We start from the raw sequence: 19,452 nt of genomic DNA, 5'->3' as shown, positions 1-19,452 counted from the left end.
GATGACAATTTTTACTAGGACCACGCACGGAATCATCCCTGGCACGAATCGCTCTCTAGCTGAAAGTCTGGCTTCACTGAGTCCGCTTGCTAATGGTGTCCAAATAGTTATAGCCGTTGTATGCCTTACTCGTGGCCCAGTCTTTGCTGTAGCCATTGACGTTGACCTCATGCGGACTGGATGGATTGTAGCTGTTGGAGAAGCTGCTGCCCAGGAACTGGGAGTATTCCGCCGGATCGGAGTCGTAGACATGCGAGTGGGATTGCACCAAATGTGGGTGTATCTTGCACAGAGTCTTGTACTTAAGATAGTGTATTAGCCAGCCAGTACCGCCCACCAACAGCACATTCATGCCCAGCACTCCCAACAGCAATGTGACCATGGTCATCTTTAAGTGGGCTATTTTCATCAATATAATCAGCGGTAAAATGATGAGCAATTTCCTCTTCTTTTTATGTAAACGAGCTTCTGCATTAAACGAAACATTATTTAGAGCATTTAATTAGGCGTTTAATAAACTTACCTGTCTCATCCACAACCCTCGCACCTGTGCCCGTGGGCAATGCCAGCTGCACTCCATGATTGCGTCCGAAGGTCTCCATGGATCGCTTGAGGAACTTGAAAATGCGAATGAACTCATTGTCCCCTGCCACAAATAACAAAAAAAAAAAAAAATGTACAGAGTACGCAATTAGGGCCAAGAAAGAGCTGTTATTTATTTATAACCATAAACAATACGCAAAGTATTTGGATTTCCGATGAATTTAATTAATTATGCGTGTGGTAAATATCAGGCAATGTTTATCGCAATTAAAAAGCATGGATTTTCAGCTTGGATTGCGTATACTTAATTTGCTGTGCAAACAAAAGTGGTAAATGAAGCAGCATCGAGTAGCTGAAACCTGTCTGCTTCAAATTAGATTGTTCAGATTGAACAATAACGAGAAAGCTTCCCCGGGCCATCCTCTGACGGAATGCGCCGTGTGTGCATATGCATAAAATGTCGCTATTAATCGCCTTGGATAGTCACTTTCCCATCTCCCATCTCCCATTTCCCATTTGACCGGTCGGTACTCAACCAGTTGACTCGTCTGTCCGACTGAACCTACCTTCCAGACTCTTGGCATCATTGAACACCACAATCTCATCGGACGGCTCACCCAGCTGCACAAGTCTCAGCCAGCGTGGTTTCTCCAGCTGCCGCTCATACTCATTGGGAAAGAAGCCCATGCCGTTGGTGGCCAGTTTCCAAATGAGCTTCGATGCCCTGTACTTAATGCAGGACACTAGATTGCGCGTCTCAAAGCATTCCCTTTGATTGCGTGCAATGTAGACATCACTGTGAGCAACTAAAGAGCCACCAGCACGTGCTGCAGATCTCGCTGCATCCGAGTGGACACTGGACTGTGGCAAGGTTGAGGTTGAAGTTGCTGCAGGCAACGCTGTGGCAAGTAGCTCCTGTGCATCGCTATGGTGCAGCACCAGTGCCAAACAGACAGATACAGCAATACTCCAATGCCATGGCCACATGTTGCAATTGTTGCTTTTGATTGATTTTTATTGATAAGAGTTTGACAAGTCCAAGACACTTTCGCGTTTGCTGAGCTGCCAACACCACCGCACGGCTGGCCGAGTGAAACACAAATGGAAACTGAAGGCGCCTGTGTACTCCTTTTATCACAAAGTGGCAACCGCATTGTATCCAAAGAGCTGGCTGCCACATCGGCATCTAATGCTCATGCAGCATGCACAGCACCGGAATTGCGATTCCTGCTCGGCTGCAGCTGCATGCAAAGACGAAGCCAAAACGAAGTCAGAGTCGCAGTCAAAGTCGCAGTCAAAGTCAATGCCAGTGCGTTGCTTTCTGGGTCAAAGTCGAAGCTGGTTTCAAGCTAGCGATCATTGAACGAGCAAAGCGGCAAGAAAATTGAATCGCGAACAACAACGCAGCGTCGGGATTATGACCAAGCGACCGCCTTTTCGCTTTTTCGCCTTCTCGCAGCGTGTGACTGAAAGCAAAAGCCACAAAACTCTAACGATACACTGAAAAAAAAGACCAACTTCTACAATCAAGAAAATTCATCTTTAAAATTTTGTTCTTAAAATAAGATTATTTTAAGTACAAATTACTAAAACTAATATTATTAATCTAAATAATCTTAAAATCTTAATATTGGAATAAAAATCTTAAATTGTTAGGAAAGCATAAATATGTACTATTTCATATAAAACAGACAGTGGACCCGTGGCGCTCTGGTTACAGAAGCAGCTTCAGTTGTGAAACAGTAGGCGGCGGTTCGAATCCCCCTCGTAACAAATTTAAAAAAAATTACTAAAACAGACAAAAATTGTAAATAAATCAAGATTTAAAAATAAAAAAAATTATAAATATAAAAAAAAAATTTTTTTTTTATTTTATTTGTATTTTTAAAATAAAAAAAATTATAAATATAAAAATAAAATAATTTTTATTTAGTTTTTTTTAAATAAAAAAAATTATATATATAAAAAAAAAATAATTTTTATTTATTTTATTTTTTAATTTTTATTCTAAGAACATTTATTCTTAAAATAAGAGCGTGGTTTTATTTAAAATGTTCTTAAAATCAAGATGTGTTCTCTAAATTTGAGAATTTTATGTTCTCGACCAAAAATCTTAGTTATGAGACCAAAATCTTGATTTTCGAACATTTTTTTTATCAGTGTAACGCAAACGAAAGTGAATCCCATGTGTCTGATAGATACGCCTTGGCGCCATTCAGGCCTTGGCTAACAATAATCGAATCTGGCTTGCGGCTGCCGCGTTGTAAATGATACCAATCAGAATAAGTGCGAATGCAGTTAAGTGAGATTAACCCATGCGATGTGATACATACATAAATGATGTCTACCCATTGTACATATATGTGCATACATATGCATATATATACATATATCCATGCATGCATGATTGTAATGTGCAATTTACATAGTTGAACGAAAAAGTGTGCTTCGAATTGTTGCAAATTATAACAGCTTCTGTGTGTGACTTCGAGTCGGAGTACAAGTCGGAGTCGGTGCTTTGACCATCTTAATTGCAATGCTGCAAACGTAGCACGCGAAAGTTGTTGTTGTTGTTGCCACAGAAATTGTGATCTGTGCTGCAGTTGCCCCTGTTGCATTATTGACCAGTGAAAGTAACAATTGGCGCACATTGTCGACAGCTTCTTGGCATGCAACATGGGGGCAACTTGTGTAGCCTGCAGCTTGTAGCTTGCAGTCGCATTCTCAGCCATCACTTCGACATACAGTTAATTAATTAGTTGAGCCATTAATATTGATGATGTAATTCGTGATACACTAGCTGGACCAGCACACTCCATACACTGCAGGTACATGGATAGAATACGAGGGAAATCCCTAATTAAAAAGCAGAAGATCAAGCGCAACAATGTGTAGAAAGTTTAGCCGCAATTGTTGTAAACATTGCATTTAGCCAGCCACAAAATATAATTATTTGAGCTGAGCCACTTGACTTAGACAACGATGATGATGATTGGCTCCAGATCCAAGTCGATTGTGATTGCCATTGTGATGGCTGAATATTAAAGCACGAGGTATTCCAAACCGAACCGGAGGATGTCTGCGACCGCCCAAAACGACTTTTACAAGCGTCCGATGCCATCGATTAAACAAATTGAAGCCAGGAGCTGAGAGAAGAGAGCTGAGCGGAGAGGACCGAGTACATGCATTGACTTGAAACACACAACCGGATAGACACTTTATTAGATTGACCGGCCAGAGGCTTATTACTGTTTCCGCCACTGTCCGTTGACCATTAAAATGGTTTTGGCTTTCGGACAGCAGTGAAATTTGCTGCTAATGTGCGTTTAATTGGCCTGGCTATTAAAATCAGTAATTAAATTCAATGGCAAGGTCGAAGTCGAAGTCTACTGAAATTAGCTGTGCTGTTGTGTAGGTACTTGGTCAGGATCGTTACTCCGTCAATGAAGTGTTTTGTGTGGCACTTTAATAAATATCTGCGTCAAGATTTATTAATATTTTCCACTAGGCAGTGATAAAAGTGAAATATCCGTTTGACAATTAAATCATAATGACATTTTTTTTACCCTTAGCATCGAGTTCAATATCTAGTTACTAGTAGAATCTAGAGAAAAATATTTATTTTTTTTTAAGAATTTAATAAATTTAAATGCATAATAAATAAAGAGGCCAAATCAAAACTAAAATGACATTCCACTTGAAAATCGGTTCAGTTTTGATCATGCTATGACAGTTTGAAGTTGGTCAGACTGCGGATTTAGTCACTTTACAAGTCAAAATTTTTATCGAATTCTTCATGATTTTTTACAAAAAATTCAAAGGTCTCAGAATCAAGTTTAAAGTGTAGTTCTACACTAATTACGATATAAAAAGTTGATTAAAAGTGAAAACTTGAGATTTAATATTTTGAAATTTCGAAATTTCAAAGGGGGGACCCTTAGCATCGAAATCAATACCTAGTAGAATCTAGAGGAAAATATTTTTTTTTTTAATTTAATAATATTTAAATGCAGATTGAATTTAGAGGCAAAATCAAGACCAAAATTACATTCCACTTGAAAATCGGTTCAGTTTTGATCAAGTTATGACAGTTTGAAGTTGGTCAGACTGCGGTTTTAGCCACTTTACAAGTCAAAATTTTTGTGAAATTTCACATGATTTTTTACAAAAAAATGAAAGGTCTCAGAATCAAGTTTAAAGTGTTGTTTTATACTAATTACTAATTTATTAGTTGATTAAAAGTGAAAACTTGAGATTTAAATTTTTGAATTTTCGAAATTTCAAAGGGGGGACCCTTAGCATCGAAATCAAATCTTGGTCGAAAATAATAAAATTTTCTAAATGAACAACATTTAAATGCAGAATGAATTTAGAGGCCAAATCATGATCAAAATGACTCCGCTTGAAAATCGTATCAGAATTGATCAAGTTATGACAGTTTGAAATATAAGGCACCACCTAGCGATCAAAAATTCAACCGACGCCAAACAGCGCCTGAAGCCGAAGCTTGCCCACTCGGTAAATATTTCCGATCAGGCTTGATATATTTTACTTAAAAAAATAAGTACATTTATGAAAATGTGTATTCTGAAATTTTGTTCCTTTTTTTCCAAATATTAATTTTAAGCTAGAATTTTTAACATTTTTGCAGAATTTTTGTTCGAATTTTCTCGATTTTTTTGTTTATTTTCTTTTGCTAGAATTATTTGTGGCTTGTGTCTTTGCTTACGGTCAGTGAGGAGTACAATAAGTGTGGAGTAATGCTATAAACTACTCGTTAAGTTTGTCTTAGATAAAGTTGGGTACAATTCATTTTATGTCGGACGTGGCTAGTGAAACTGCTAAGTGTGTACATTGACCGTCGAAATAATGTGATTAAAAAATTTGTTCATAGGTGGAGCACTTGCATAATTTGTTGGTGACATCAAAATGGTTATGAAATAAGCTAACTTAGTTGATATTTTAGCCGTAAAACCAAATTCGATAAATGGAGAAAAAGTGTGGCTTTTGCCAAGTCTACAAATTCCCAAATTTTCTAAGCTTTCAAGTTAAACATGGCGCGTATTTTAAATTAAATTTTAACAGTTTAATTAAATAAGATTATTAACAATTACACAATTTGTACAATAAATTAGTTTAAATAAATGTGATCATTTTAATCACTGGCTGTATAAAAAAATAAATAATATTCAACAGAGAAATTAAAGTATCATGTTTTTACTGCTTCTTGCACGCAGCAATCGCATGATCAACGAATTCTTATCGAGACCGTAAATTGAGGATTGTTCGTCCTGATTCCTCATCTCATCTACCATATAGTCCAGGTTAGATATTGTAGACATATCGCTTGCAATTGTTGTTGTTGTTGTTGGTGTTGTTGTTGTGGTTGCACTCTCTGCTGTTGTTGTTTCTACTGTTTCCTGTGTTGTGCTTTGATCAGCAACTTTTGTTGCTCCTTCATCAATTATAGTGCTCACACTGAGAGTAGACTCTTCTGGCTGCGTTGTGGTGGTTAACATTGTTGTGGTTTCTTCTACCACATCTGTGGTTGTGGGTGTAGTTAAAGTGGTAGTTGTTAAGGCCATTGACGTTGTGGTGTCTGCAGGAACAGTTGATGTGGTAGCTAAGGAAGTTGTGGATCGGATAGTGGAATCTGTCTCGTTAGTTTCAGCTACTTTTGTTCTTGTTTCCACCTCAAAGAAAGCTTCGGAGTCAGTCTCAGCTTTGTCAAAGGTTTTTTCATCAGATTTCAAGATAATATTGTATAACTCTGATTTGTCTATGCCATCAAGCGTGTTTATGGTTGCTGAAGTGGATGCAGCTGTTGTGGATGCAGTTGTTGTGGATGCTGTTGTTGTGGATGCAGTTGTTGTGGATGCAGTTGTTGTGGATGCAGCTGTTGTAAAGTGCAGCTGTGTGGATGCAGTCGCTGTTATTGGCCAACTGAAATGTGGATACTTTTCCTTCTTCGAGTTGGGCTTCTTGTTGAACTTGTTTTTGACATCGTCTAGATTTTGTCGCATCAGCCAGTTATCTTTTGTAGCCCACTGCTTGGGTTGTGGATCCCAGCTTGCCATATTTGGATCGTAACTGTCAAAACCCACAGACTCAATTTTGCGTATCTTGCGATTACTCAAATCCTTTGGTGTTGGCGTGGGACGTCGGAGTTTTTTTATTAGCCGACGTGGAATTGAAGTTGCCTTTACGGGACTTGGCAGAGGAGTTCTTGCTCTTGACTTTTGAGTGGTGGATTCTGTGTTCTCTCGCTTCTTATCTGTATAGAGCATGGAAGGAATGCGAGACAAGGGTTTCTGAGTGGGTTTAAGAATGCTCTGGGACACTTCCTCGTTGAGATGTGCGCACTCGCCTTTGTGTGCGATCTTCCAGTCTGTTAAAAACAAAAGTGGCTATAAGTCAGGTAAAGTGAAGCGACAAAAGCAGTGGAGCTTACCGCTGTTGGGATCCTTGCAGCGCACTCGTTCCAGGTAGCAATCATTGATGATGGTATAGTTAATGCCATTGCGATTCGCGCAAATCGGACTATAGACAGTGGGACAGGGCTTATCGCAGCGTCGACAAGTGCCGTCGTGTAAAATGGTCCAGGCTGTGTGTGTGGAATTTAAATAAAGTTGGTGCTTTAAGCCATTACGCTTCAGTGCTTACCATTGCCCACAGCCTGACTGTACTCCATCAAGGCACACACATTGGGGAACGTGCGACTCTCGCCATTGAAGCTGCCACAGACAGGTTCATTACTGAACACGCAGGCTTTTCCACTCTTCGGTGTCTCCTGTGTGTCCAGTGTGACCAGTCTGTCCAGCTGTTCATTGCGGTGCTTGGATGTCGCGGCCATGTCTGGTCGCCGGGCGGGCAGCGAGTAGCTCTTCTCCATGGTGCCCGAATTGCTGATGAACTGCGTGTGAAATGTGGAGGGTGCAAAGATCTCCACTGCATCCGCCGACAGCTCAAAGTCGTCCAGCTGATTGAGCTGCTTATGACTGCGCTTGCTGCGCTCCATGTCCACCTTGGGCTTGTTATACTTTGGCTTGTATTTGCGACTGTGCTTCATTTTAATGCTGTCCTCGCCACACAAACCCTCGGAGACGACACGCCAGTCTGCAAGATGGAAAAGTTGTTGTTTAGTTGCTGTGGCCAAAAAACACCGCATAGTGCGTACTCCTTCCAGTCCTAATGTTCTCGGCATTGACCAGACACTCGTTGGCGAAGGTGGACTTGACGCCCGCGTAGCTGGCACAAACAGGACGATACACTTTCGTACAGGGTACAGGTTGACCTCGCTTGCGCTGACCCACGAGCACAGTGTGCGCAGGCAGCTTGGCTTGACCCTTGTTAGACGGACACACGCCCCATTTGTACAGCAGCCAGTCGGACTTCGAGTAGCACGCGGTTCGTGCCATTTCACAGCGATTCCTGAAGTTCTTTCGCTCGCCAGTGAGCACACTGACACCGCAAATGGGCTGGAATCTGTCATTGCACTCAAATTCACAGCTTGGCACACAGTTTTGCAGGGCTACATCGACTGCAAGAGTAGGAAGTGTCATCATTAATTCTCCTAAAGAGTTCCCTACGACTTACACAACGGTCCATTCATCAGATTCTCACGTTGAGCCTTCCTCAAATCGCATTCGTTTTTAAATAACAAATACTCCTTTCCACTGCGCGCACACATGGGCGTATTATCATTGGAACAGAGCATTGTCTCATGATCCAATCCCATAGCAACATTTAGAAGCGCCAACAGCCAAAAGCCGAGCTTCACTTGTCTTCCAGTCCAACTCATGTTCTTGTTGTGCTCTGAAACACTAAATGCTACTGGAAACGCATTGGGTTCTTTTATACAAAAGCGTGAACGACAATGCAGTTATCAAAGATTGAATCACTCTCATTACTATTATTTTTATTGTTATCACAACACGTGATTATCACGTTGCAAGCAAAACTCACTGAATCTGTTCTATTGCAGTCAGTTTTGCTCGCATTTGTACACTGATAAAAAAAATGTTCTAAAATCAAGATTTTGGTCTCAGAACTAAGATTTATGGTCTAAAAAATGCGTCGAGAACATAAAATTCTTGAATTAAGAGAACACATCTTGATTTTAAGAACATTTTAAATAAGACCAAGTTCTTATTTTAAGAATAAATGTTTTTAAAATTAAAATCAAAAAATAAAATAAATGAAAATTATTTTTTATATTTATTTATATTTTTTTTATTTTTAAATTTTGATTTATTTATATTTTATTCTGTTTTAGTAATTTTATAAATGTTATTTTAATTTGTTACGAGTGGGATTCGAACCGCCGCCTGCCTACTGCTTCACAACTAAAGCGGCCTCTCTAACCAGAGCGCCACGGTGCCATCATTTGTTTGATACGAAATAGTAGCTATTTATACTTTCCTAACAATTTATGATATTTATTCCTATATTAAGATTTTAAGATTTTTTAGATTAATAATCTAAGTATTAGTAATTTGGTCTTAAAATAATCTTATTTTAAGAACAAAATATTTAAGATGAATGTTCTTGATTTTAGAACTTGGTCTTTTTTTTCAGTGTAGTCATTAATTTGATCATCTATCATAGCATTTGATTATTGATATCTTAGAAGTTTTCGTTTTCGTTGGCGTTTTCGATAAGTGAATTAGATTGCATTGTCTTATGCGGCCACATAAGAATTTCGTTGTGGCACCTGCTACGTGATTTCTGGCTAAATTCGGCAACGCCACGAGATTCCAGATAAGACGCAGTCGCCGCAATCGTCGAACTCGTCGAACTTGTCGCAGTCACCGCAGTTTGCAGCGAACTTAGCAATTGCATTGATTGTGTGGTTGATTGTTGTTCTTCAAGTTATTGTTGTTGTTGTTGTTGCTGCTGCACAAGTTGTTGAAAAGTTTATAACTTACGAGTAGTGTGTACTATGAATATCTTTATCTTTTCCGCACTTCTACAAACTGATTATGTACATTTTCAACTTTGCTTTGCCTCATCTTCTGTCTGCTGCTCTTACAGCATTCGCATTCTGTTGTCTGCTTCATGCCATATCAATAAATGTAACTACCTTTAAATACTTACTATCTCCGTTGAAGTGCCACGCCAATCACTTGCACATTTTTATAGCTGAATGAATTTCGTGCTTTCAGCTGTGAAAATTCTCTAATATCCGGCCAATAATTGCTCGACATACGGTTCATTCAGCGAAAAAATGCCAAAAAAATACGCATTTAGAGATAAGCTGCAATATTGATAACGACTTTTGTCTTCAACTCATGAAGCGTGAATAAGCGTAACTCATTCTCAAGTATCATCTGATCTAGAATATAAATTCCGGAAGTTTAATATGAGTATTAATAAAAAAACAATCATCAGGCTGTGACTACACTTTAAGTTAACTTTAGCTAATAATTGTTAAACCAATTAATTGAATAATATTAGATTAAGAAGAAAATATATCACAACTTTTATAAAAACCAGTGTCTGTAACTAATGATTTTACATGTAGATAATGATTTTTTTGAATCATTTACTCATAGTAAGTTAGAAAGAGCGTGAAATATACTAACAATCTTCATTGAGGTTAATCTGTCAATTTTTACCATAATATACAGAATTACGATTTTTTTTATTAATTTATAATAAAAAAGAATAATTAAATTGATTTATACTTTAAAATTTTAGCAATAATCGATTTTTTTAACCATGAAAATAATAGAATATTTAAAATAAAGATTATTTCAAATATACCAACAATCTTCTTTGAGGTTTATCTTATAATTTTTGCCATAATTTACAGAATTACAATTTTTTTTATTAATTTATAATAAATAAAAATAATTAAATTGAGTTATACTTTGAAATTTTAACAATTATCCATTTTTTTTAACCAAGAAAATAATAGAAAATTTATAAAATAAAGATTGTTCCATTATTACACAAAGATAATGATTTCCATTGCTCAAAAATAAAACTAAAATTTCAAATTCTGATTTTATTATCAACAACAATCGATATTTTACAAGTTTTATGTTTTTTTTTTGCTAAAAGATAATGATTATTCCTTGAGTTGTAAAGTATAACTCAAAATAAATCATTTATTGTAACTTAATCAGTAAAAATTAAAAATACTTTAGTATTATTTATCTATTTGTATTTTATATTGCATATATAGACTTTATATTGTAATTTTTAAAATAAAACGTATAAGATTACATTTCGTAATACAAACGCAACATCGTTTAGAAATATTTGTATTATATTTTATATTTAGCACTTATCGAATAACACTTTTATATAGAAATAGGAAGCTTTCAGCATATGTTAGTGTGACTTGCTTTCTGCCAAAACGATGTTGGTCTAAAGAGTGGCGAATGCAGAAAAGTCCATTAACCCAGAAGCGCTTTCCTCATCACGACAATCCTCATCAAATTGAACAATTTGGTATTCTTTAAAGACCGAGAAACCATCTGTTGTGCTATTCTTAGCAAAGTTGGTCTTGACATAATCGTTGGCAAGTCATTGGCAAGATATTGTGCCGGCCCGAAGCTTCTAAGTCGCTAATGGCCAACAATTTCAAAACAGAGTCGGGCGCTAAATTGCCAAATTTAATAATGCGCGCCTAATGGAATACCCGTTCCCTCTGCATTGGGTCTAATCTCTTGGCTTGGCTCAAAAAGAAAGCAGCAGTCAGCGTTTGCTGAATCTCAGCTGCACGCTGAATGCCGCATAACTAGGTGAAATGAGAAATGCGAGAAATGAGAAATGAGAGAGTGAGAGCGAGAGACGATCAGAGTCTTGCTTTGGATGGCTATTTCATTTACTGCTTAACTGTTTGTCTGTTTGGTTGTTTGACTGCTTGGATCGCGGCAGCTTTGTTAGAGCTGCGGGAAAAACACATCGCAGTCTAGCGACAAGAGCTGAAGCATAAAGACATGCGAGGACGGGTGCAACGGCCGACAAAGTCAGTGAACGCATTGCATTCAACAAAGAAATAAACAAAGCCACAGACTGAAGACTGTAGACGGTGGAGAAGAGTGAGCAACAAGTGTTATAGTGCTAGCCAAAAGTATCTGGCAATTGCAGCAGCATTTAAAGTGTTTTTCTACAATGGTTGTGCAAAAGGCAGCCACGCCCACGCTGCCAGCAGCAGCTGTTGCCGACAGCCCAGCCAACTGTTACATGCAACAGTACCACAAATATGCAACACATTGCGAGACGGCGGACAGCGGCAATGGCAGCGATCTCGAGAGCAACAGCGGCCCAGTGCAGCCAGCCCTAATGCTCACCGACGACAGCGAGGAGAGCGAGCCATCCTCATTGAACTCCGACTCACTCAACTGCAGCAGCACGGAGTATGTGCGTCAAGCGGCATCCAAGCCCAGCGGTCAACTCCGTCAGCGTCACAAGTCGTTGCGCATGCTCGGCGCCCTGCTGCCCGACTCGCTGCTGCGGGATATACGGGATCGACGTAGTGCCGAGTACGTGGTACAGTTCACCAGCCCCCCAGAGGTCAAGGACAAGCCGTTAAACCGGCACTCAATGCCGCTGGCAGCGCCAGTCGAGGCGGAGTTGCAGTCGTCGTCGCCGTTGTCGCATTCGTCACAGTTGTCGCGTTCGTCACATCGCTTATCGCGCGAGTCGCTTAACGAGGAGAGCATCGAGGAGCTGCGGGCGGCTGTGCAGCGAGCCAACTTTGTGCAAACCGGTGAGGAGCCATTGGACATTCACGAGGCAACAGCCTCGTCGCTGCCTGCCAACAGCAACAGCAACATCAGCAGCAGCAACAACAGCAGCAGCATCAACAACCGCTCCAGCAACAACTACAAATATGCCGACGATCAATACTACAGCTTTCACATAAACGAGCACGAGAACTTCAGCAGCTTTGCGCGACATGGCGAGGGACAAGGGGAGCTGGCACGATTAACGGAACATGAGCAGCACGACGTGTTCGCCGGCTATCGGGATGTGCGGAGCAGCGCCAGCTCCACACAGTCAACCATACGCTCAGCGAAGGGAACCGTGCGCGGCGTTAAGAATCGTGTGCGCAATGGAATAGCCACGTTCTTGCAGCTGCAACAGCAGCCAAATGCCAAGGTAAGTTGCAGCTACCTACAGCTACACTGAACAAAAAAAAAGACCAACTTCTAAAATCAAGAAAATGCATCTTAAAGATTTTTTTCTTGAAATAAGAACATTTTAAGACCATATTACTAAGACTAAGAATAAAATCTATAAAATCAAAGTTCTTAATGCAAGAATAAAAATCTTAAACTGTTAGGAAAGTATAAATTTGTACTTTTTCATATGAAAAAAATTATAAATCGTGGCTCTCTGGATAGAGAAGCCGCTTCAAAAGTAAAGCAGTAGGCGCCGGTTCGAAGCCCACTCGGAACAAATTAAAATAGCACTTATAAAATTCAGAGATAACAAATTATGAGCATTTTCGTTTTTTTTTTTGAAATTCAAATAGTCAACGACAAGGAAGAAAGATACAAGAAATAGAAAAACACCAAAATGATCGTTTTCATGAAATCTTTGCATTATCGCTATGATTTAAATTTATTGATAATGATTATTTTTGAGTAAAAAAAAAATTAAAATCACATATAATCACTTCTGATTTTTATATTTTTTTTATCAAAATAAAAATCAATTGCAATTTAAAACTTACGGGTAAAACTTTTTGCCAATTTTGTTAAAAAGGGAACACATTTATTCTTAAATTAAGAACTTGGTCTTAATTAGAATGTTCTCAAAACCAAGATGTGTTCTCTTAATTTAAAAATTTTATGTTCTGGACGCATTTTTTGAGACCAAAAATCCTAGTTTTGAGACCAAAGTCTTGATTTTAGAACATTTTTTTTTATCAGTGTACTTTTAGCTAGTTACAGACTAGTTACAGACTGTTGCAGTTGTTACGTAGTCTTGCCCTTTCCCACGCTTCTGCTTCCCCACACAAAGACATGTATCTTGTACCTTTTATTAAGTCACTAGCTGGCCAAATTATGCAATCTCCAAGTGCGCATCTTGTGATGTGCGGATTGTTTACAATTGCACTGCACGCTTCACAGGAGAAAGTGCTAGCAAAACAATTGCGATTGCCGTTTGCTGTATATACTGTTATTGTGTTGTTGTTGTTGTTGCTGTGGTTGTTGCTGTGGTTGTTGCTTTTCAATATCTATCATTTCACATTTGGTATTTATGTCTCGTCGCCTTTAGCTCCACTCATTTTGCTCGTAATCTAATGAGTTGCGAGTCTGCGAGTCTACAACTCTGACTACCTCCGTGTTCAGCGTCTTTTTCTGTATGGGTTCCCATTAGTATGTGGTTTGTGTGTGTGTGTGTTTCTACTGCAATTATAGAGTATATATAATGAAAACCGTTAAGTGGCTTATTTTGTCGACACTCTCAGAGCTGACGCTAGGCTTTAGCTTATTTATGTAGATATCGGCGTGTAGCTTTTTTGTTTTTGTCTCCATAGATAAATATGTAGTTTGGTTTGCTGTTGAGTGACTAATGGCATCTCAAGATTGTCCAGTTAGAAAACTGAAGCAACAGTTAATCATAGAAAGTGAGAAAAGTTAAAAGAAATAATCAGCATTTTCTATGAGGCGTGTACTAAGATCTCATTTGAAATGCAAATAAAATTAAAATGATTTGACTTGAACTATTTCCGCAATTTTAATTGACTCAGATGGCCAAAGCCAATCAGGTTTTAATGATCATTAAAGATATGAAAACAACAGTTACATTTATGTTATCAAGCATCAAAATCAACTCATCTATTTTATGTTAATTTCCAATGCAGATGATTATGATTTTCGAGAGCTTTTTATGCTCTTTAACTTTTATTATTAGGTTAGTCAGGTGCGCGCATTTCTCTTCCAAGAAAGACCACGAAATTTCCCTTTATCTATTTTAATGTTCAGATTTAAGATCAGTTTAATTGTTTTGTTTTATTTTGTTTGTTTGTTGTTTGTTATTGCCGTTGTTGGTTCGCTCGTTTTACTTTTCACTTTCGAAGCCACAGAGCTTGACTTGCCTTGATGAATTTGATGGAATGTTTAGAGCAGCAGATCAGCATAATTTAGCCAAATGCCAAAGAAACGAAATGTTTTATGGCTTTATAGCGGCCCACATGCAAATATGCCCGTCTAAAGAAGCCGAGAAGCTTGAGGCTAACAATGCGGACACATTGAACATCATCTGCATAACAATAACAAATGTGAGATGCTGCTGCTAATTATAATGTAGTCAACTCGACTCATACAAACCGAGCAATCATATATCGAAAGTGAAAATGCTGACCATTGTTTTTTTTTTTTTCATTTGCTTTCTTGACTGAAATCGAAATCTTAAAGCGCTCCCTTCGATTTTGCTTTAAGCTTTAATTAGAGCAATCTGTTACTTGATGGCTGCCAAATTGGATGTGTTTCCACAGAAGACGCACTAAACACATTGCCTTCATTTTGTCACCTTCGAGAAGCAACAGTAACAATAACAATAACAACCACATTGACAATATACAGCGACTTTTGTTGGCATTGGCATTAGTCTCTATCTCGAAGTTTGTTGCTCAACTGTTCGATTGCCAATCACTCCAACTGACTGTTAGCTGGCTGGCCATACAAGTGACCTGCTTTCTCTTTTTACCAATTCATGCAGCAGCCACAGTTGCTGTTGTTGTTGTTATTGTTGCTGTTGCCGTTGTGGTTGCAGCTTGACATTAGCCAAAAACCGAACAAAAATATCAAACTGCTGCGAGGTTAGCCGTGCAAATCACGTGTGTTAATTGTTAGTGTTTTTGGAAAATAAAAAAAAACACAGGTTGAGGCCGTGTTGACATCAGGCAGCAGTCAAAGCAGAGCGTTAATCAGGCTCTGTTAGGGGAATGAGTTTTCCCCAGCAACAGGGACAATTGAAATGGAGTGGGAAAAACCGCCAGGCGACGACGTTCACTCAGTTGAAAAGTTGACTTTCCTTTTGACCGCATCTTGTTTAGACGACTTGTAGATTTGGCTAGTGGTTCGAGTCTTTGAACTTTTCATATACATTTTTATACCCGTTACTTAAAAAATAAGTAAAAGGGTATATTAAGTGTGTTGAAAATGTTTGTAACAGGGAGAAGCAGGCATCTCCGATCAACAGCCGAGTCGATAAAGTCATGTCTGTCTGTCCGTTTGCCCGTCTGGCCGTCTGTCCGTCTGTCGTCCGTGTGAGCGCCTAGATCTGAGGGACTATAAGAGATAGAGATACCAAATTTAGCACACAGACTTCTATAGACTCCATGCAGGTCAAGTCTGTTTTAAATTTTTGACACGCCTCCTGACGCCACCGCAAATCGCGAAAAACCACCACACCCACAGTTTTTGAAATAATTCAGTTTTTATGGTAATTAACGTTATCTATTAATATTATCTATAATATCAGTTAGCCGCAGCAAGATCGGACAAATAGAACGGGTGTAATAGCTAACCAAAGTTATATATAAAGTTATTATTTCAATTAAATCACCTAAAAGTATGCAGTAGTTTTTATTAGGTAGTAATTTCTTTAAATTACTTTTATATATATTGAAAAAAGTAACGGGTATCCTATGGTCGGTATCTCGAATATAGCTTTTTCCGCTTGTTTTTCATGTGAAAAATATATATTTTTATTCCCTGCTGTTGACAAAATGCATTAATCTTAAATTTCATCAGCAACTAATGCTGTGTCGCTCTGTACTATAATCTCGAATTTTTGTAGATTTTGTTTGCTGGCAAATTCTCGTTACACCGGTTCACAATGTCTTTCTCTGAGTCTCTGAGTGCTCCAAGACAGCGGTTGCACTTGCACAGTTCATTGATATCAGTTGCTGGTTGGCTGAAAGCGGTTCATTAGCCAAAGCAGACGCCACCAAAGTTGGCCAACTAACGGAAATGTTAATTGTCAAATGGAATGAGTGAACCCAAACCGGTTCGACATCAGCCTTACAAAATAAGCCATCATAAATAGTCGGAAAAACGTCAAATGTCGTTTCCATTGTGTGTGTGTGTATATATGTGTGTATTCGAGGCAACTGCTGTCAATTGACTAGCAGTTTTTCCATTATTGCTTAATTGAATTGATTAATAGGATTTTGAGTGACATGCAGAGTTGTTCGGTTACGTGAGAAAGACGTGAGAAGACAGAGCCAAGAGCTAATGAACCCAACAAGTTGTACAGTTTCAGAAGTTGTTAACGATCACGATTACACATTCCAACAATTTAAATGTTTTTGTTATTCTTTTATTCGAAGATTTCTCTTACTTACCTGACAATACTCCCATTTTGAGTATGGACCCCATTTCATTGGGCAATGAAAGCTGAAAATGTCGCTTTGTTGTAGAGATTATATTTGGTTGTGGTATTGTTTTATGGTTGTCAGACTCATTTGTTCTTAGTTTTTTCTTTGCCAGCCTTTTCCATTTGGTCTCGCCCCATTCTTTCAGGCTTAGTCCATGACCATGACCGTTGCAGAAGCCAAAATCAGCTCGATGTGGCGAATTCTGTGCCAATTTCAAGCTTTTTGGCGACCTGCTTTTCAAGCTGGCAGCAACACAGACACAACACAGACTTGGAGAACTGGAACTGGAACTGCCACTAATCTTTTTCTTTTCATTTTTCTACTATTTCGCATTTTGCAGTGCTACAAGGAGAAAGATCTGGGCAAGGTGGTGCTCTACACAACCAGCATGGGCGTCATTCGAGACACCTATACCAAATGTGCCAATGTGAAACAGATTCTGCGCACTCTGCTGGTCAAGTTCGAGGAGCGAGACGTCTTCATGAGCGTCGAGTATCAAGCGGAAATGCGACAGCGTATGCAGACCTCACAAATCCGAGTGCCTCAGCTGTATGTGGAGGGTCAGCACATTGGCGATGCCGACACTGTGGAGCGGATGAACGAGTCGGGAGAGCTGCGACAGCTTCTCAAGCCCTACAAGTCCATTGCCAGCAACTATACCTGCCAGACCTGCGGTGGCTATCGACTGTTACCATGTCCGTCCTGCAATGGCTCAAAGAAGTCGGTGCATCGCAATCACTTTACGGCGGAATTTGTGGCGCTTAAATGCATGAACTGCGATGAGGTGGGATTGGTCAAGTGTCACAACTGCTGAGATCACTGTGGATCACTGAGATCACTGTGGATCATCTAACATACGCATATAGCATTTTAGTGCATTACTTTCATTTTGTGTAACCAATTAGTTTTAAGTTCAGCTTAACTTAGTCAAAAAGAATGATTAAAATACTAACTAAACATGTCTAGCTATAGCTCTAAGTAGTAAATAGTATCAAAGGTAAATACATTCTTTTTTGTATTAAATATTTTTGTATTGTTTTTCTTAACAAATTGATAATTAATAATTATTTCGATTTGTTATATATTTATCCACTCTGCAGCTTATACAAGGTAACAGTTTGTTTTGTTAATAATCCAGAAATACTTTTAGTTCTTGCAGCTTTTTTTTAATTTTATTAGAATTACTCTGAGTGGCGAATACAAACAGCAGTTTGCTTGTGTTTCCAGCATATCTTTCTCCCCATTTACCCCTTCTACCCTCTTTCTTTCTATCTTCATCTATGCCTTTTCTGTTGGCAATTATGTAAACCTGCTTCACTCTGACTCCACACTGACCGTGCAATTTTCTCGCGCCATTTAATTTCTGTCGGCCTGCCCTCAGCCTTTGAGCCTTCGGTCTCCAGTTTGCCAGTTTCCCAGTTTGCCAGTTCTCCAGTCCGGCTGTTCCATTTGCCATTGCCATTTGCTTTTGGTGTCTTTGTTAGTTATTGTTATGGCGTTTTTAAATGTTATTTTCCACTTGGCTCACACTTTTGTTAAGTTGCCGCCCACACGCACCGACCAACTGGTCAACTGGTCAACTGGCCATTTGGCCAACTGGCCAACTGGACGGCTGGGCAATCTGACCAGCCAACTGACCAGGCCAGCTGACCCTGAGCCAGCAGCAACCCTTGCTTCTTCAGCATCAGCGGGGTGCTGTTAAAATTGTTCTGTTTCCGCATTTGCTTGTTGGCGACTGTTAGCACTGGCCCCGGATCGTTAAATTCACAGGCGGCTACATTGTAATTACCAGGCAGAGAGCCACCGAGCGACCCGTCGAGCGAACCACCAAATGACTGGCCCAAATCCTCAGCCAAGGCAACTTGATTTATGCGCCAACAGCGCCGCCGACGCCATCGGCATTTCCATCGTCGTCGTCGTCGTCGTCGACGTCGTCATACGCAATTTTTCATAAACAATTTGGCACAATAACACACAAAGTGGCGGAGGCAGGGGCACCGAAAAGGGGTATGAGCTATGGCCTGAGGGCGGCACAGTGGTCGATTCTGTCAATCTGGCAAGCAATAATTAATAACTTGCGCACATAATATGTAATATTATTTTTTGAAACTTGTATAAATTTGTAAATAATACAAGCCAATTTTACCACAATTTTTTTATTTTTTATTTTTATCACAAGTTTTATTCCACTGTCAATCTGGAAAGCAATAATTAATAATTTGAAAACTAAAGAAGTAATTTTTTTTTTAATTTTTATAATTTTGTAAATATCGCAAGACAATTTTTTTATTTTTTATTTTTATCACAAGTTCTATTCCACGAAAATCTCGGGTATGTAAGTCACAATACTTTAAATGAAATGTTAAGTTCCACATCAATTTACCATTAATACATACAAGTACAAAACACACGAATATTTTTTTATTAAATAAATAACAACTTCGTTCAAGTTTAACAATTATTTCAATAAAATTATGAAAACAAAAATTTTTACAGTGCCATGCAAACACACATTAAAAAGGCGCGAAAATTAATTCAGGTATGGGCAGAAAACTATCGTA

At 38.9% G+C, this 19,452-nt stretch overlaps 3 protein-coding genes across 3 annotated transcripts; 1 reads left to right on the top strand and 2 right to left on the bottom strand.

Moving 5' to 3' along the window:
* LOC117789505 lies at nucleotides 1-1,530 on the bottom strand. The gene is made up of 3 exons (XM_034628536.1): nucleotides 1,110-1,530; nucleotides 524-646; nucleotides 1-468 (listed from the first exon to the last, which is right to left on the bottom strand). Exons 1-3 carry the CDS (start codon nucleotides 1,528-1,530, stop codon nucleotides 74-76), a joined length of 939 nt encoding a protein of 312 aa, XP_034484427.1. The 3' UTR covers nucleotides 1-73.
* A 4,182-nt stretch (nucleotides 1,531-5,712) lies between these two features.
* LOC117789504 lies at nucleotides 5,713-8,365 on the bottom strand. The gene is made up of 5 exons (XM_034628535.1): nucleotides 8,140-8,365; nucleotides 7,721-8,083; nucleotides 7,207-7,659; nucleotides 6,995-7,147; nucleotides 5,713-6,931 (listed from the first exon to the last, which is right to left on the bottom strand). Exons 1-5 carry the CDS (start codon nucleotides 8,342-8,344, stop codon nucleotides 5,745-5,747), a joined length of 2,361 nt encoding a protein of 786 aa, XP_034484426.1. The 5' UTR covers nucleotides 8,345-8,365; the 3' UTR covers nucleotides 5,713-5,744.
* Nucleotides 8,366-11,667: 3,302 nt separating this feature from the next.
* On the top strand, nucleotides 11,668-17,784 carry LOC117789503 (glutaredoxin domain-containing cysteine-rich protein CG31559). The gene is made up of 3 exons (XM_034628534.1): nucleotides 11,668-12,117; nucleotides 12,166-12,657; nucleotides 17,232-17,784. Exons 1-3 carry the CDS (start codon nucleotides 11,668-11,670, stop codon nucleotides 17,703-17,705), a joined length of 1,416 nt encoding a protein of 471 aa, XP_034484425.1. The 3' UTR covers nucleotides 17,706-17,784.
* The last annotated feature ends 1,668 nt before the right edge of the window (nucleotides 17,785-19,452 follow it).

The sequence above is a fragment of the Drosophila innubila genome, assembly GCF_004354385.1.
Source record: "Drosophila innubila isolate TH190305 chromosome 3R unlocalized genomic scaffold, UK_Dinn_1.0 2_E_3R, whole genome shotgun sequence".
Classification (NCBI taxonomy): Eukaryota; Metazoa; Arthropoda; class Insecta; order Diptera; family Drosophilidae; genus Drosophila; species Drosophila innubila.
Note: the sequence above shows the minus strand (reverse complement) of the source record. Positions and strands in the feature narration are given on the sequence as shown.

Excerpts from the sequence above, each read along its gene's own strand:
- LOC117789505 (XM_034628536.1), bottom strand. The coding sequence starts at position 1,530 with ATGTGGCCATGGCATTGGAGTATTGCTGTATCTGTCTGTTTGGCACTG. Across the intron at positions 647-1,109 it reads TGATGCCAAGAGTCTGGAAG|GGGACAATGAGTTCATTCGC; the intron begins GTAGGTTCAGTC and ends TATTTGTGGCAG. Across the intron at positions 469-523 it reads GAGGGTTGTGGATGAGACAG|AAGCTCGTTTACATAAAAAG; the intron begins GTAAGTTTATTA and ends CGTTTAATGCAG.
- LOC117789504 (XM_034628535.1), bottom strand. The coding sequence starts at position 8,344 with ATGAGTTGGACTGGAAGACAAGTGAAGCTCGGCTTTTGGCTGTTGGCG. Across the intron at positions 7,660-7,720 it reads GAACATTAGGACTGGAAGGA|ACTGGCGTGTCGTCTCCGAG; the intron begins GTACGCACTATG and ends TCCATCTTGCAG. Across the intron at positions 7,148-7,206 it reads CAGTCAGGCTGTGGGCAATG|CCTGGACCATTTTACACGAC; the intron begins GTAAGCACTGAA and ends CCACACACACAG.
- LOC117789503 (XM_034628534.1), top strand. The coding sequence starts at position 11,668 with ATGGTTGTGCAAAAGGCAGCCACGCCCACGCTGCCAGCAGCAGCTGTT. Across the intron at positions 12,118-12,165 it reads CAATGCCGCTGGCAGCGCCA|TTGTCGCGTTCGTCACATCG; the intron begins GTCGAGGCGGAG and ends CATTCGTCACAG. Across the intron at positions 12,658-17,231 it reads AACAGCAGCCAAATGCCAAG|TGCTACAAGGAGAAAGATCT; the intron begins GTAAGTTGCAGC and ends CGCATTTTGCAG.